Genomic DNA, 17,730 nt, shown 5'->3' on the forward strand with positions numbered 1-17,730 from the left:
GACCTTAATTGCATTGGCAAAACTTTTTCCCCCTTCAGTGTCCATGAATATGGTAATCTCTCTGCCTGTGTCAACTTAAAAGTCACTCTAAAAATGAGGATGTTTCTGTCTCTAGACAAATTTCATCTCCCTGTAACTTTCATTAGAAGGTCCTGGTCTTGCTCTCAGGGGCCCAGAATGGGCCTACATCTTGGATTGCTCAGCAGCCCTTGGGGACATTTTCAGACAGCTTTGGCAGTGTCCCTGAGTATTTGTTTTCTTTTTCCAGTTTATAAACATCCTTCAGATGACGCAGCCCTTCAGGTGACGACGTTCCCTGATGTCTGTACCGTACGGGTCATTGTTTTCTGGCTTCTCCCTGTCTGTGTTTAGGGTTTAGATTCTTTCTGTGCCCCAAGTGATAGGATTTCAAGTTACACTGCACAGTGCAAGAAGGGAAATTATTGGATCATTTAACTAAAAAGTCCAGTGACAGATGTAACTTAGCCCAACTAAATTTAAGAACTCAGAAATGTCACAGGGGCTCAATTTTTCTCTTTTCTTGTAGCTTTGCTTTCCTCTTGGCCAGGCTTTTCCCAACAGAGAGCAAAGAGAGCCACAGCTGCTGCAGAGTCTCGCGCCCCCTGCTGGGCTGCGTCAGTGAACGCGGGGGCACTCATTCGTCATTTGGTGCTTCAGTTGCACGACTCTGTGCTTGAGGGAAGTCCAGAATGCCTTGAACTGGCTGCTCCCTTTTGTCTTGCATGGGGATTCAATAACAAGGTGCTATGTGCTTATCAGGGCTCTTCCTAGCGGTTCACCCCAGCTTCATTTTTATGTGCATCTTAACGTGAGCAGAGCTATGACCCACACAGCAGAGTTTTTTTTTTTTTCTTCAATGCTACATCTTGCCCTGAACCTAGAAGAAAAGAGGAAGATATTTGCTTCCTAGAGAGCAGAGCAGGTGTTAAGCACCCCAGTTATTCTCCAGGGGCCCGTCTTTCAGCTGCAGTGATGACTCAGCTTGTGCAGCAGAAAGAGCATCGTCTGCAAGAGGAGAACAGGCCTCCGATCTGGGGCAGGACGTCCAAGGCTTGAAGCGTGCCTTGTCCCTGCAACAGGAACCCTGGGGCTCTGGATTCGTTTCCAGGGCCACTGTGACAAAGTACCACGAACTGGGGGCTTAAGCAACAGACATTTATGGTCTCACAGTTCTGGAGGTCAGGATTCTGAGAACAGGATGGCAGCAGGTTTATTTCTTCTGAGGGCTATGAGGGAGAACCTATTCCAGGCCTTTCTCCTAGACTCTGGGGGCCCCGCAGGTCCCTGGGCTCATAGATGGCTGTCTGTCTTCAGATCGTCTGTCTATCATCCGAATTTCCCTCTCTTAAGAAGACACTAGCTCTGTTGGGCCAGGGCCCACTCTGACCTCATCTTAACTTGATCATCTGCAAAGACCCTATTTTCAAATAAGGCCACAGTCCCAGGCACCGGTGGTTAGAACTCCAGCATCTCTTGTGGACTTAGGTTCCTCCCTGCACATACTTTCTAAACCAGCAGCGGAATGTTTGATGAGCAAGTCAGGAGGACTGAGTCCTGACTTGGAGCCATTGCTGCCGTCTTGGAATCAGCACGTCTTGTGGAACCATCTCAGAGTCCCCCTGGCTCTAAAACCAAGACAGCTGTGGGTCTGAAGGGGGTACCCCAGGGACGGTCTCCCCAGAAGACATGTCTGCAGTCTTGTCTGTGACCTGAGCTGCCTGACGCTTATCAGGTTCAAGTTGGGAAAAGGGTATGTGTGTGTGTGCCCGTGTGTTTGTGTGTGTGTGTGCACGCATGTGCATATGTGCATGCATGTGCACACGTGTGGATAGCACATGTGCATCTTGTGCACATGCGTGTGAACATGCGTGTATGCACACACGTGTACATGTTCGTCCGTGTGTGTGTGTGTGCACACGTGCATGCATTGTGTACTAAACCTGGGAAAGTCTCAGGAAAACCAGGACCAGTCTCCCAGCTGAAGCCCTCCCACCTCCAAGGGCTGCACTTGCTGCCCTGCAACCCCCTTCGCTTTCCTTCCATGGGAAGGTGTCCTCCTTTCTTTACACTCTCAGAGAACACGCTAGTGTAGCACCAGTCGTCTGACAAACCCAGTTGTGTCACTTGTTCAGTACCTGTGTCGGGTTGTGTCTCTACCAGGCTGGTGTCAGGCCTGGGACGCTGAGGACCAAGAAAGTTCACAGGAGATGGTGGGGGATGCAGGGGTCAAGCACTGAGAGTGCAAGGTGTGCACGCTCAGCGCAGGCTCTCAGTCATGTCCGGCTCTTTGCGACACCATGGACTGTAGCCCACCAGGCTCCTCTCTCCATGGAATTCTCCAGGCAAGAATACTGGAGTGGGTTGCTATTTCCTTCTTTAGGGATCTTCCCAACTTGCATCTCTTGCATCTTCCTGCATTGGTAGGCAGATTCTTTACCGCTGAGCCATCAGTCTAACAGATTGGGACTGATGCTGAAAAACCCTCCAACTACCAAAAGCAGAGAAGGTGAAGGCTGTGGTGACACTAATTCCTCGTAAGCAGGGGCACCTGGGGGCCCTGAGTCAGGGCTGTGCTGAGCTGCTTGTGTGGGATCAGGACTGGGCCCCAGCAGACTCACTAGTCTTCAGTTTTGCAAATACCAACAGGTACTGAGGCAAGAGAGTGCATTTGTTTTAATGGTCTCTTAGAGGAGAAAATGAGATAATACATGTAAACTCTTTAGCATGGTAGGAAACTTAAAAGTGAGTCTGAAGGTTCTGTGTACAGTTATCTTACCTTTCGAGATGAAGAAAAGAGTTGAAGCAAACATGTTTGTTTGTGGACTTTAAGACTATGGTAGCTAAACTCCAAAGATGGTACCCCAAAGAGCCTCTCTTCCCAGGATTCATGCTCTTTTGTTGTCCTTTGCCCTGGGACCCAGGCAGGCTCTGGCTCTCTTTTCACCAATAGAACGTGGTGGTAGAGATGCTGAATGACGCCTGAGAGTAGGTCACTGCAGCCCTGCAGCTTCAGCTTAGGTGTCTTAGAGCATCTGTCCCAGGAGAAACCAGCCACCATGTGTGAAGTCCGGCTTCCTTGAGACCGTGAGGGGCCCAAGCCAGCCACATGGAGAAGCCACAGGGAGGAAGGAACACTGCCTGGCCAGCCCCCAGCTTTCCAGCCAGCCTAGTTCAGGCACCAGACATGCCTCCAGCAGAGCGAAGACGAGCCATCATGTGACTACAGCCCCAGATGTCATCTGAGTGCATTATCAAGGGAGACCACCAGCAAGCACCGCCCAGCTGAGCTCAGTCAACAGAGAACCACAAGAGAGAACCAACTGCTGTCTCAAGTCACCGTAGGAGGCGCCGTCTGTGATGGCTCCCACTGCCCCCTACGCCCTGGCAAGCTCCCCACCCTGTGAGTGCAGGGTGGACCTGTGATCTGCTGATAACGGAAGGATCAGAGCAAAGGTGGTAGGATCCTGCTTGTGAGATTAGGTGACAGAAGACTGACCTCCGTTGCCCTCTCACTCTGATTCTCCTCACTTGCTCAGTCGGGGGAAACAAAGCTACCACGTCGTAAGCTGTCCTGTGGGGAGCCCCAGTGACAAGGAACTGAGCGTGACCTACAGATCTTGCCAACAATCACATTGTGAGCCTGGAGGCAGATCCTTCCCCAGTTGAGCCTTGAGAAGGCTTCCGTCACTGCTGACACCTTGACTGCAGCCTGTGAGGGAGCCTGAGCCCAAGGACCCAGCTAAGCTGCACCCGGAATTTCCTACCCCCAGAGACTGAGACATAATAGATGCTGTTTCAAGCCACAAAGCCCTGGGTAATTTGTTCTGTGGCAATAGGAAACCAACAGAGTTACTTCAGGTTAGGGTAGTTTGTCATACAGCAATGAAACCTGGGAACAAGTACAATTATAATAAGACAACAAAAACAATAGCCTCATATTGTCAATTAGTGCCAGGCAGAACTTCTGTGCTCCTGGTGTTATTGTTGTTTAGTTGCTTTGTCTGACTCTTTTGTGACCCCATGGACTCTTAGGAGCCCACCAGGCTCCTCTGTCCATGGATCTTCCTGGCAAGAATACTGGAGTGGGTTGCCATTTCCTTCTCCATGGGATATTCCCAGACCAGGGATCAAATCCAGGTCTTCTGCATTGGCAGGCAGATTTTTTTTTTTTTTTTTTTTAAACCACTGAGCCACCTGGGAAGCTCGCTCCCGGCATTACTAAACTTGATAAACAAGAGAAAGCATTTGAACCAAAGAGTTAGACCCTTGCTTCTAATTGTCAGTTCTTAGGAGTAGAGAAGACATTGAGAAGGAAGCACCCACACGTGATGCAACAAGAGGGCTGGGAAGTCTGCTCCCGCCTACACATGATGGGGCGGGGCAGTCCTGGGAAGGCAGCAGGGGAGACAACTGAGCGGCTCATGCAAGTACCTCTGCTTGTTGCAGGGAAGATAAGTCAGCAGCACAGGGCTGTCCAGGAGCTGTCAGGCCACAGGCCAAGAGGTGTTGCTAAACATCAACCGTCATCAACTGTCATCGTGCTTAAGGAAGACTTAAGGTTGAGGTTTTCCTGCCTTGGAACAAAGAGTAGGCATTTACCAAGTTGCTGGCATGGAATTAATTCTTCCATATTCTCTGTATTATCTAGGTCAGAAAAAATTTTCAAGAAATCTGCCACTTAGGAGGGTTCAGTTCAGTTGCTCAGTCGTGTCCGACTCTTTGTGACCCCATGAGTTGCAGCATGCCAGGCTTCCCTGTCTATCACCAACTCCCGGAGTTTACTCAAACTCATGTCCATTGAGTTGGTGATGCCATCCAACCATCTCATCCTCTGTCATCCCCTTCTCCTCCTGCCTTCAGTCTTTCCCAGCATCAGGGTCTTTTCCAATGAGTCAGTTCTTTGCATCAGGTGCCCACAGTATTGGAGTTTCAGCTTCAGCATCAGTCCTTCCAAGGAATATTCAGGACTAATTTCCTTTAGGATGGACTGGTTGGATCTCTTTACAGTGCAAGGGACTCTCAAGAGTCTTCTCCAGCACCACAGTTCAAAAGCATCAATTCTTCGGTGCTCAGCTTTCTTTATGGTCCAACTCTCACATCCATACACGACTACTGGAAAAACCATAGCTTTGACTAGATGGACCTGTGTTGGTAAAGTAATGTCTCTGCTTTTTAATATGGTGTCTAGGTTGGTCATAGTTTTTCTTCCAAGGAACAAGAGTCTTTTAATTTCACGGCTTCAGGAGGGTTAGAGAACAAATATCTGTACCCCCTCCAAGTTTCTAGGTTGAAGTCTCAATTCCCAGCATGGCTGTATTAGGAGTAAGGATGTAATTAAAAGTTAAGTGAGCCTCAGTGGTAAAGCAGCCGCCTGCAATGCAGGAGATGCAGGTTCGATCCCTGGGTCAGGAAGATCCCCTGAGGAAGGAAACGGCAACCCATTCCATTATTCCTGCCTGGAGAATCCCATGGACAGAACAGCCTGGTGGGCTACAGTCCATGAGGTCACAGAGAGTCGGACACAACTGAGCGACAACAGAAGTCATGAAGGTGGGCCCTGGTCTGACAGGACTGTGTCCTGTGAGAAGGGACAGGAGAGACCCTGCACCAGGGAAGGGTCATGTGAGGACACAGCAGGAGGGTGGCTGTCTGCAAGCCAGGAAGAGCCCTCATCAGAAACTAAATTGGCCAGAACCTGGATCTGGGACTTTTAGCCTCTAGAAGGTGAGGAAACCTTGGAGAAGGGCATGGCAACCCACTCCAGTATTCTTGCCTAGAGAGTCCCATGGACAGGGGAGTCTGGCAGGGGGCTACAGTCCATGGGGTCCCAAAGAGTCGCCCACGACTAAAGCGACTGAACACACACGCATGCAGTGTGAGGAAATAGACTTCTATTTCGTAAGCCAGTCACTCTGCATTTTGTTGAGGCAGCCTGAGCTAAGACAGTAGGTTAGGAGGAATTGGACTACACCGTTTCTTTTCCTGAACTGGGGGCCCACTTAGAGCATGAATACTCAGTGTTAGCTGTCACTGGTTATTGTTAACCAAAAAGTCCAGGAAACCATGACAGAGTATGTACAAAATGCTAGACAAACGTCCCTTGCTAAGCTGGGAAATGAGTTGCGTCCCTTGGAGCAGATAGCTGATTTCCTGGGGTAGCACAGCTTCTGCAGATGGGCCTCTTGAGTTGTTGCTTTGAGCTCTGAAAAACAGCTGTGAGTGGGATTCAGCATGCTGCAGGCTGGTGGGCTTGACTCCGGTCCTATTCTAGAAGGAGATTATTTAAAAGAAATGGTTCACTGACCGTTAGGAAATGAACATCAGGTCTGAGTAGGGTTTTTTAAGAAGAAGTGGTATCAGACCAATCTTATTCGTGACACCGAGATCCTTTTTGAAGCAGGTAGTATTAGTAGGAGTGTTAGTCGCTCAGTCGTGTCCGACTCTTTGCGATTCCATGGACTGCAGCCTGCCAGGCTCCTCTGTCCATGGGATTCTCCAGGCAAGAATACTGGAGTGGACTGTCATTCCCTTCTCCAAAGGATATTCTTGACCCAGATCAGCAAGGCAGGGTGTCAGATGAGCTTCCCAGGTGGCGCTAGCGGTGGAGAACCAAGAGAAACAGGCTCGATCTCTGGGTCCAGAAGATTCCCTGGAGGTGAGGACAACCTACTCCAGTATCCTTCCCTGGAGAATCCCACAGATAGGGAAGCCTGGCAGGCTACGGTCTGTAGGGTCGCAAAGATTCAGACACCACTAAAGCGACCTAGCATAGCAGAGCAGAGTTTCAAATACATACATACTCATTTTCCCATGGGTCAAATTTCCAAATTAAATAGGATTACTGGGGAATACTGTGGATATACTACAGCTGGATTTTAGAAGGTTTTAAAATAAGAACAAGGTTGACAAATGTGGGCTGTCTCTGTGGTTAGAGAGACTCCAGCTGGGGGCTCATTTGCATCAGAGTGTCTCTGTGGTTAGAGAGACTCTAGCTGGTGGCCCATTTGCATCCGGCCTCAGCTGGTCACGCTGCATCCCTGTCACATTCAATAATGCATGAGACACCAACACTGGAGGTCCCACGCTGGGGTCAGGTCTTTCTGGGTTCTTTCTAACAGTTGCTGAGAAAAAGCACTTCACCTCTTCAGGCCTGTTTCCTGTCTATAAATGAGGATGATGACCACTGGTAACTCATCAAGCTGTTAAGAGAATTTACAGGCCTTAGGCTTTGCAGGTGCTCAGCAATTGCTGGTTATTCTCATTGGAGAGCATGAACCTGAGCAGAGAGCGGAGGGGACAACCTGAGAATGGAGTACTGGACCCAAGGGGTGGAAGCTGCCCACGTGCTTACTCTCAGGCTGACACAGACTCAGCTGCAGCGTGTTCATTCTGAGCTTAACGAGGGAGGTGCCCAACAGCAGCACGCTCGGAGGAGGGGGACCTGGAGGAGGATGTGGAGGGATGTGAGGGATGGCTAAGCAACAGACCAGCTTCCTCCAAACCCTGGCACACAGCTCCCTTGGCCACAGACACCATCACGGCACCCTTCCGTTTCCTCTCCCATCACAGTGCTAACGATGTAATTGTTTGGTTGTTCAGCTGTGTCCCACTAGAAGGTTAGTCCCAGGAGGACGGTGACTTGCCCATGGATTCTGCCTTGTTTCCAGAGCTGAGAAGCATGCCGGGCCCCCACTGAGCACTCAGTTAAGGTTGGAAGAACAGATGAGTGAGGATAAGAAGGATGGAAGTGACGCAGGGCCACAGCTCAAGGGAGGACCACTTCCTGGAGAAGTTACCAGGAGGCAGTGTGGGCCTCAAAGATGTCAACTCTTTTAAGACCTGGAGTCATCGGAAGAGAGCAGGGGGTCTGTGGGGATGTCTCGGGGAGGTGAGGTTGCTGGCCCAGTCCTCCAAGCAGGCATTGCTATACCCGATAAGCCTGGCTGCAACTGAGAGCTCAAAGCCAGCTTTCTCTGGGCAAATGCAGCCACCAACGTGTTTGGTTTCATCCTCAGAGATTAAAATATTTTTTTGAACAAGTTTGCAACGTTTTGGAATCGGAAGGCTGTCACCTGAAAACTCTCATTTGAAGTCAAACTCTTCAAAGCGTTGAGTGGCAGCTGCCCTCTTTAGACACTGCTGCCCCACCAGTCCCTGCAGCTACGCCGCCTTCACATTTCCTGGTCTTGTCAGGAAGAACCCTGTCCCTCTGAGAGTGTATGAAAAGAATTCGGGAGATAGTCTTTTGTTATTCCTTTAGGAATCGCAGTTTCAGATTCAGAGTGTGAATGGAATTTCTTGTCCTAATTACCAGGATTCAGGCTGTTGCTTTGCCTGGTAACCCCGACCCCACCCCAGCTTTCTAACCTTCACCCCATGAGGCTGGACACCATGCATTCTCTTCCACCCCACCCCCACCCCCGCTGACTGTAGGTGCTCCTCACACTTCTCTTTGGTAACTGTTAATACTTCTGCCTCTAAGTTTGATGAGGGCAGGGGCTGAGTGTTCATGCTGGTATCTTCAAGCTAGTCAACAGCTTAGTGAGCGAATGAGAAACGCACAAGGAAGGCAGCTGGAGTCTTTCATTTTCCCTCGTTTAAATCGGCCCCCAGCAGCATTTCAGGACCTTCAGGGGACATTTCAACCAGTGCTCCAAAGAGGGTCTGGAAATATCTTCATCTGTTCTTGATTTCAGAACTTTAGAACCGTGAGGCAAGATGCTAAATCTAGAAAGTGCTTTTGGTCAGCTCATGTCTCCACACTGTGTAGAAGCAACTCAGACTGCGATGTTTCTGAACACTTGCTCCTGTCCGGGCGCCTTAGCAGAACGGTGACCTGCAGGGTCAGGCTGTCAGCTCTGTGGGAGGCGGGACCCACACACATCCCTCCTGAGAGTGCTTGTCCTGGGACAGAAAACCTGCACGCTCTGGTAGTCGTAGTTCAGAAAAGGTTTGTGGGAGAAGCTACCAGAAAAGCTCCCCTGTCCTCTTCACTTGGGTGTGTCAGAGGTTTGCCCCAGTTTTTAACATCTTCGGGGTCACAAACCTCTTTGTGAAAATGGAAAGTTACAGACCCCCTCGCCAGAAAAATGCAGACACCTATGCGGGAGGGCATGGCAACCCACTCCAGAATTCCTGCCTGGAGACTCCCCATGGACAGAGGAGCCTGGTGGGCTACAGTCCCTGGGGTCGCACAGAGTCAGACACGACCGAAGTGACTTACCACACAGGCATGGGTGTCTATGCAGACACCTTTCAGACAACCGAGGGCATTCCTGGACTCCCACGGCCATTCTCACGCTGAGATGAAGACGCTCTGGAAGGAAAGGGTGGCTGAACTAACGTGCTGTTCCCTCCGCTGGGCGCAAGGGGTAAGAGTCAAGTCCTTCATTCATTCTATTGTGAACCCGTGTCTGACACCCCCCTCCACCCCTCCTACCCAGGGGCCGGCCTCGGCGCTCAAGGGGCTCAGGGGAGGTGGTCGCGCCGCGGGGACCCTTCCCAGCGGCCTGGAAGCTAGGCCTGCCAGGGCTGCCCACCCGTCCACCGGCCTGCGCCCCCTTCCCGGGCCCGGCCCCTCTCACCCGGACCCCTGTCCCTTCCCCAGCCCTGCACCCCTCCCCCTCCCCGGCGCGGCCCCTCCCCGCGGCGAGCCGCTTCCGCGCACGTGACCAGGCCGCGCGTCGCGCTCGGCGAGTCTCCGGGAGCCGGCGCTCCCCGGGCCGCTGTCCCTCCGGCTCCGCCTGCCGCGGCCGCATTGAGCGCCCCGAGCCCGCCCGGCGCCGAGGGCCGCGCCGCCGCGATGGAACCGTGAGTGCCGGCCCGGGCGAGGGGGGCGGTGGGTGCGGGGCGGGGAGTCCCTGGGTCCCCCCGGGCCCGGAGTTGGGGCTCCTCCGTCCGGCTCCGGGAGGCCGGCCGCGGGACCCCCGCCCACGTGGAGCCCGGGGGCCCGGGGAGGGCGTGCCGCCCGCGCTTCGTGCCGGGCACTCGGCGCAGGGGCCGCTCTACGGGCCCGCCTGCCCGGCTGGAGTTGGCGTCGAGATGGGGTCAGGGTTCCAGGGCGGGACTCGGCCGAGCGCAGCGCAGGAAGGCCCTGCTCGCCCCGGGGAGCCGGGTGACCCCGTCTTTCCCCAGCGCAGCGCTATGGAGATGGCTGAGAAGTGCCTTGTCCCCCAACTGGTGCCCCTGCCCGGCCTTCCTGCTGCAAAGGCGGTGACCCCCTGCAAAGGCGGTGACCCCCTGCCCCGGGCCGAGGCTCTGTTCATCCCTGCTTTCTGTCCAAGCGCCAGGTAGAGGGCGGGGCGCTCCGTGGGCTCTTTGATGATGCTGCCACGTTGGGAGACCGCCGCAAGCCTCTTTAGATGTGGGGGACAGGAGGCTTACGAGTTTTACAGTCTGCTGACTTCAGGCTTATTACTTCTGTGAAGTGAAGGGGTTTTAATGAGTAAGAAAACCTGTTCATGGCCTCACAGACGCCGTCCCTGAAGCTTGCAGTTGACGCCACAGAGTCACCTGGGTGTTCCTCAGGGGACATCTGGAAAAGGAGAGAGAATTTGAAAGAAGTTTTAGTATTTGAGTCGCAAACGGTGGCGAGAAGGGGGTCCCTGTGTCTCTGGGGTGGGGAGCGGCGTCTGTGATGGGAGGTGAGGAGGGCAGGTCCCCACAATCAAAGGCTGACCTGAGAGGGGACTGTGAGAGCGTCTCTCTGTGTCTGAGGTTTTAGAGGCTGAAAGGTTTGCAGTGCACTTTTGCTCATTTCTCTGTGGACATAGAGACGCAGGATCTGGGCGTGTTGCCTGAATGCAAACACATGTGTTGCAAGGATAGGTTTTTCCTCCTACTTGTGTAGAAGTTTCTGACCTGATCACTTTAGCTCAACATGGGAAACCTGACTTGCATAAGTATCAGGTCCAGACAGTCTTTGAAAGGTCTTCCTTTTACTTAAACCCCAGAGGGAGGTAGGATAGCGGTACTGCCTCTGCCCAACTCTGGGGGCAACATTCATTTGTGAAGTGAGAAGTGAAAGTGTTAGTTGCTCAGTCCTGTCCAACTCTCTGCGACCCCTTGGACTGTAACCTGCCAGGCTCCTCTGTCCATGGGATTTCCCAGGCAAGAATATTGGACTGGGTTGCCATTTCTTCCTCCAGGGGATCTTCCCGACCCAGGGATCGAACCCACATCTCATGCACTGCAGGCAGATTCTTTTCCATCTGAGCCACCAGGCAAGTCCAGTTATGTGAACAGCACTTCTGAGAACACTGTGAAATTGTGACCCTGTGGCCTAGTGACAAGGAGCATGTCGAGGTCCTCACGTACCGAATCTCTTTGGGCCTGCACAGCGAGGCAGCCCGAGTCTTAGAGTCGCTCTCCTGCAGAGGGTCGGCCACCAGATGCTGTCCTGTCGAGCAGGGGGCCCAGGATTGCTTATACAGAGGTCAGCTGGCCACCACCGTCCAATGCTGAGAACGGTACAGACCTGAAAATGAGGAAAACGTCTTTGGCAACAAATAAAAATCCTACCTTCCGCCTGTATTGGCCTTGCTCTCCGCCTTTCAGTTTTGCTGTTTGACGCCGCCAGCCTGCCGACTTCAGCCTTCGGCCCTCCATCTCCTTGAGACCTGACACCATGCCTTCCATTAAGTTACAGAGTTCTGATGGAGAGATATTCAAAGTTGATATTGAAATCGCAAAACAGTCTGTGACCATCGAGACTACGTTGGAAGATTTGGGAATGGGTGATGAAGGAGATGATGATCCATTCCCCTTGACAAATGTTAATGCAGCAATATTAGAAAAGGTCGTTCAGTGGTGCGCCCACCACAAGGATGACCCTCCTCCTCCTGAGGATGATGAGAACAAAGGAAAATGAGCAGATGATATACCTGTTTGGGATCAAGCATTCCTGAAAGTTGACCAAGGGACACTCTTTGAGCTTATATTGGCAGCAAACTACTTAGACATTAAAGGTTTGCTTGATGTTACCTGCAAGACTTGCTAATATGATCAAGGGGAAAACTGAGGAGATGCGAAAGACATTCAATGTCAGAAATGATTTACTCAAGAAGGGGAAGCCCAGGTATGCCAAGAGAACCAGTGGTGTGAGGAGAAGTGAACTTTCACGTCGGAAGCCGTAACACTGTAAGGATTATTCCAAATACCAGTTGCATTGCTTTGTTTATAATTAACATTAGAAAAAACAGGCAGCGAATGCAGCAGCAAGTCAGCTGTATTAGCAGGATGTTGTCTCATCGCCCGTGTAGTTTCAGTACAGTTCCCAACCTTGCGGCCCAGTTTCTTCTAATGATCAAAAGTTCCTTTTCTTTGCTCTGAATAAAATTGAACTGTGGGATCCCTATGGAAAGTGGCATTTTGGGCTTTCCCTTTTTGTAAAGCAATTTCTACCTAGTTTATTGTCCAGTTAATTTTAGTTTAGTGACTTTTAAAGTTGGCATTGCAAATAAAGCAACTTGCAAAAAAAAAAAAAATCCTACTCTCCAAAAAAGCCCGGAAATCTAAAGCACGTACAGGACTCCAGTGCCTGGTGGGGTCAGACTGCTCTTGGTACATGTGACGAGGAACCCACGGCACCACAGGTGAGAAGGGACAAGGGCAGGAAGAGAAGCCAGGAGCAAGAACCGGCTAGGGAGACTGGGAGCGAGCAGAGCGATTGCAGCAGGCTTCCGGGCTGGGCGCACTCACGCAGGGCTGTTGCCCTGACCCCTCTGCTCAGGTGCGTCCCAGCCTATTCTTTTTAAAAGGTCAGGAGAGGTTGCCATCAGAACCAGTCAGAAAAAAAGTGTTCCCAGTTCTTAAAGCTTTATGCTTAAGTTTCCTGCAAACACATTCCTTTTCTGGTAGTACTAGGGAAGCGAGAGGTGCTGGGAGTTAAGTGCGGGACAGGGGAGGGAGTGTCTCAATTTATTGCTAAAAATGACTAACAGGAACACCTGTGGCTGAGATTTCTCAGGTTCATTTGTTGCTTTGCTCTGACGCAGGCCATTTCTCTGATGGTTTCCATCAGGTCGCCCCTTGTGTGTGTCTCAATTGGCATTTATGGCCAGTTTTTGAAGAGTGTATTTTGCAAGTCTCCTTCCGCCTGGGTGCATTTAAGCGTAGAAAAAAAATGTGTTATTCAGACTTCTGCAGCAGCAAGCGGGTGGCACAGGGGAGCCCTGCGGTGGTGGCTGTGTCCCAGGTCTTCTGAGTGTCCTGGGGCCCTAGGGGACAGCAGACCTGGGTGGGCGTCCTGTTCGTTCAACTGTAGAGCTGTTTAGAGTTGCGTCCCTTAGGATGGTCTCCTTTCTGAACCGGAAGCGTCTCTGGACTAACGAGAGATGACAGGCGTTTACTGTGGGTCAGGTGCTCGTGTGGCGCTTCATATTTGTCATTCCACGTAACCCTCATCGCCTCCGTTCCTGTCGAGAGGTTTCTCTTATCCCAGTTTTCCAGATGGGGACACTGAGGCGCAGGGAAGTCCAGGCGAGTTTCTCCAGGCCACGGAGGACAAAAGCCCGGGAGTGGGCCCCAGGGCCCACGGTCTTGGGGCTCATGCACCCGGCTTCAGTCACAGCTGGCCCTGACTGAGCATTCGCAAAGTTCCCCCTCGTAACTCACCTCGTTATCACAGCAGCCCATGGTAGCAGGGTCCCTCAGTTTCCTGAATTTTACAGTTCAGGAATTAGGGGCTCCAGAAGGTGAAGTGGTTCACCTCAAATCACCCTGCTGGTCAGTGGGGCAAGGGCCTTCCAGCCCGGGCTGCTGGCCTCCAGAGCCTGCAATTCTTAACCTCTGGGCTGGGGGCTGCCTAGCACGGGGCCTGCTTCCTTGCTCAGTTTGCCATGGAAAGGGTATTCGATGACCTGACCAACATGCTCCTGGGTCTGTGTCCCTGGGGGTGTGGCCTGGCAAGCAAGGATAACATGTGAATTCGTGGCTCCCTGAGCAGCTTGGAACATTGTTCGTCAGAATACGTTTTGAGATTGTTGGGCCTTGAATATCTGCCCAATGGCCTTTTGGAATAAGGATAATTTTTTGTGATATATTCAGGTTGGTTGGTTGAAATTTCAGAATTCTTGGGACTTCCCTGGTGGTCCGGTGACTGGGACTCTGTTCTCCCAGTGCAGGGGGCCTCGGTCAGGGAACTAGATTCTACATGCTGTGACTAAGATTTCGAGTGCGGTAACTAAGATCTCGCACAGCCAAATAAATAAAAATGTTTTTTAAAAAGAAATTTCAGAATTCTTATTCTCCTTCTCAAACCCCATTAAATGGTGGGTCATTTAAAATGGGGAGTTTGGTGAGGCTACCATAGAGTGGTGGGTCTCCTTTCCACTTCTAACCTTGTAGGTTCAAATCCCACCTCGTGTCCTGCTGACTGGGACTTTGGCGGGTATATACTCTCCCCAGCCTCTGCTCTCCCATCTATAAATTGGGCTGATGATACCTGCCTCACAGGGAGACCTGACTGGGTCCCAGGTAGGTGCTTAGGGAACATACCTGATGTGTTTCCTGCAGTTGGGTGGGCTCTCTGATCCAGAGAAGGGGCGATATTACACAGTGGATCTTCAGGGGCATCGGGAGGATGAAAACAGTTTTTTTTGTTTTGTGTTTCTTTTTTTAAGAAAAAGTAGAGGGTAGGGCACAAGCACAACCATTCCTATTCATAACTAACTCGGTCGAGTCCTTCCTCTGTGCTTACCACACTCTTCTGAGAGTTCCATTTTTGTCTCCCTCCCTGTGGGTATTATTCTGCCCACCTCTGATTTTTGGACGAGGACACTGACGCCCCGAGAAGTTGCCTGGTTGCCCACCCAGCGTCTGCCTAGGAAGTGGGGAAGCCAGAATTTGAACCCAGCTTGACAGGCACCAGGCCGGCCCTTTGGGCCCTGGGAGATGAGACCACTTTTTGATACAGATTGTGAGAAAAATGAAATCTTAACTGAAACGTGAGAACTACCCAAGAGATGGACCATCCCTTTCCACCGCCCAGATTCTACATTTCTAATTCTACAGTGGGAAACCTGGGTATACGGTGAGCAAATAGCAGCGTTTGTAATCCTGAAGCGGCTTTAGTCTTTATTTATCCGCTGTACCATGACTCGATGAGCCGAGCAAAGACAGGTAATTCTTTGGTGTCATGGAGATGCGTCAGAGCTGGACAGGATCCGTGATGGCATCTTCTGGGACAGAAGTCTGCAGGCTGACTATACATCAGGGCTGGCTTTGGCTCTCATGTGGAGAAAATGTGACTCTGAGCCCCTGCAGCTCCTGTGGCTGTTTCTCCCGGCTGTGTGCTGGTCACCCCCGGTGGGCTCTTGTCACCGCAGAAGCCGTGGTGCTCCCTGCCCCCCACCCCTCTCTCCGCCTCACTGAGAGACGCACCCTGAAGCGTGTTCTCTGCTCGCTCAGGTGTTGTCCACCGCCTGGCCCTTCTGCTCCAGCCAATAAAAGAGGCTCATTGAGTGCTCACCTCCCCCGAGGTTTCTTTCTAATGCTGTTTTATTAACTCTTATGAGGCCTGTGTGGGAAGGAGAAGTGCTTAGCGGGCAAAGGAGCGTTGGCCGTAGGCTGCTCCGGAGTGCCCGGCGGCCCTGACGGGATCCGGGCTTGTCCCCTGGCTGAGGGTGCCCCAGGGCAGGCTTTTGCTGGGAACCGCCTTGGCCAGCTCACTGACACCGAGGGCAAAGGTCAGAGCCACCAACGCATTAGAGAAAGAAGTTACACGTTGACAATTAACGTAGCAGGGAAAATAATGAGAACCTGGGGGAAACCAGGGAAACACCTGGCGTTTGTGAGGCACAGCACAGGGGGGGTTTTGGGGGCGCTGCAGACAGTTGTCACCCACGGGGAAATCCGGGGACAGGCGTGTGCGCCCCCTCCCTGTCCTGCAGGGGGAGATGGCTGCTTCCTCAGGGCAGCCAGTTGGTGGGTGCCTCCTGGGAGCCAGGACCTCGGTGGGTCCGGTCCGGGAGGGTGGAGGGAGGGGCCAGATGGTGGCCTCGACGGCAGTGCCTCAGCACCAGGGACGGCTGGGGACTGTCTCATGGTCAGAAAGGGCCGCCCAGGTGCCTTGAACTAGGAGGTTTCCACGTCTCCATGACTGCCTTGAAGTTTTGCTTTTCGTTTCAGTTTGTTTTTAGGGCTTGGGTATCAGCAGGAAGCTTTCGATTCGGATAGAAAACCTCATGAAAAGTGGCTGACACACGGGGCCGGGGGGTGGGGGGCGGGGTGGGTCTGGAATTTGAGGCGGGAACATCCAGGGTTAATCTGATGGTTCTGGGGACCCGGGCGGCGGGGTGTGTCTCCATATTTCTGTTCCCGCATCCTAATCTGTGGGCGGCAGCCACCCTCTGACATGTGGCGTGGTGACAGGCAGTGCCTCCCCTCAGTCACGGGCACTGAAGGCAGACAGCGACCGGCTGGTTTTCCTCAGGCTCCAGGCCAGCAGAGAAGCAGGCTGGGAAGGGGAGAGTCCAGCATTTTCAGCCTCTGTTGTCGGGGGGCTGGTTTCACCGTCAGAGGAGCAGGGTGGGAGGCGGGCAGAGGATGCTCCTGGAAAGTCAGCGGGTAGTGCTTCCGCCCCACCCTGAAGATCCCTTCCGCGGCCGCGTGTCCCAGCGGACACGCCCCCAGGCGTGTAACACGCTTGCCCCGCGAGAGTCCTGAGGTGCTTGGCTGTCACTGTGAGTGACACGGGAGTCGCTGGAGCTCTGGCTTCCACGGGAGCGGATGGGGGGAGCAGAGCTCTGGGAAGGGGACGGTAGGAGCTGAGTGGGGTTCGCAGGATGACAGGGGCCTTGCCGTCCTGGGGAAGCCGGCAGAGGCTCCGCCTGCACAGTGAGAAGGGCCGAGTCTCGTGTATCTTGAGGGTTTTGTGGATGGTGGGGAGCGAGGAAAAGACTCCAGAGGTTTCTGGCCTCAGCAGTCCGGTTGGAGCTGCCCATTCCCGAGGCGGGAAGCCTGCAGGGCCTCCGTGGGAGGCCAGGGGTCCGGCTCTCAGCGCTGCACCCCCGAGGCGCCCACCCGACGTCGGCGTGGAGACGTTCCGCCCACGCCAGGCCAGGTCCAGCCGGGCTGAGGCAGGACCGTGCGCGCGCTCGCCCCTGAAGCAGGCTGCCCTGCCTGGGGAGTGAGAGCTGAGCGGATGGGCAGGAGCAGCCTCGAGGGGCCCCAGTCAGGTGAAGAGGGTGCTCTCCCGGGAGAGTCCTGCAGGACGGGTGTCCCACCATTTTTTCCTTCTGGGAATGGATGTCTCCACAAACACCTCTTCCTTGGAAGCATCCCTGGGAAACGTGATGAATGCGCATGGTGGAGGGGAGGCAGGGCTCGCTAATTGGGATTAAAGCTGCAATTTTGGGTGTTGGCTTTCTAAGAAAGGGGTTTGTAGGTTCTCTAGGAAATATATCTGTGATATCGTAAATCACCCGTGAAACTGAGGTTTAATTTAGAAGGGACCCAGAGAGTCCAAGTGACAGTCTTTTCCATCACACTGGAAAGGTCTTACAAGGTTGGAGTGGCTCCTTAGAAGCCAGGATTTTTGAGAGTGTGTGTGCGCGTTAGATGCCTTAGTGTGTAAAGATATACGTACCCAGAGAGGAAGACTGAGGTATGGGTCCCCTCAAGAGAAGAAGAGAGACATGGTTGTGAGCCAGCAGGGTTTTGTAGGAAGTCTACCTGCTCTGCTTATCGAGGTAGAAGACTTCATCTGTG

At 52.7% G+C, this 17,730-nt stretch overlaps 1 protein-coding gene, 1 long non-coding RNA gene and 1 pseudogene across 3 annotated transcripts in view; 2 read left to right on the top strand and 1 right to left on the bottom strand.

The window, feature by feature from the left end:
- TMEM181 (transmembrane protein 181) overlaps nucleotides 1-17,730 on the top strand; it is a 63,262-nt gene that overhangs the window by 8,057 nt on the left and 37,475 nt on the right. The window contains exon 1 of one of the 2 annotated variants that reach the window (XM_086318574.1): nucleotides 9,716-9,831. The exons of the other annotated variant lie outside the window; for it this stretch is intronic. Within the exon in view, the coding sequence (XP_086174700.1) occupies nucleotides 9,824-9,831 (8 nt within the window). The 5' untranslated portion in view covers nucleotides 9,716-9,823. Of the gene's footprint in view, nucleotides 1-9,715; nucleotides 9,832-17,730 lie in introns of those variants that run through there. 2 annotated transcript variants of the gene reach the window in all.
- Nucleotides 529-12,912, bottom strand: LOC147366409 (uncharacterized). Its single transcript, XR_015133372.1, has 5 exons — nucleotides 12,547-12,912; nucleotides 11,338-11,497; nucleotides 10,476-10,555; nucleotides 9,245-9,337; nucleotides 529-898 (listed from the first exon to the last, which is right to left on the bottom strand). It is a non-coding gene; the product is annotated as an uncharacterized LOC147366409 (long non-coding RNA).
- LOC147366410 (S-phase kinase-associated protein 1 pseudogene) lies at nucleotides 11,512-12,382 on the top strand (annotated as a pseudogene).

The sequence above is a fragment of the Bos grunniens genome, chromosome 9, assembly GCF_055505025.1.
Source record: "Bos grunniens cultivar Pamir isolate PY7600 chromosome 9, Bosgru_T2T1.0, whole genome shotgun sequence".
Lineage (NCBI taxonomy): Eukaryota > Metazoa > Chordata > Mammalia > Artiodactyla > Bovidae > Bos > Bos grunniens.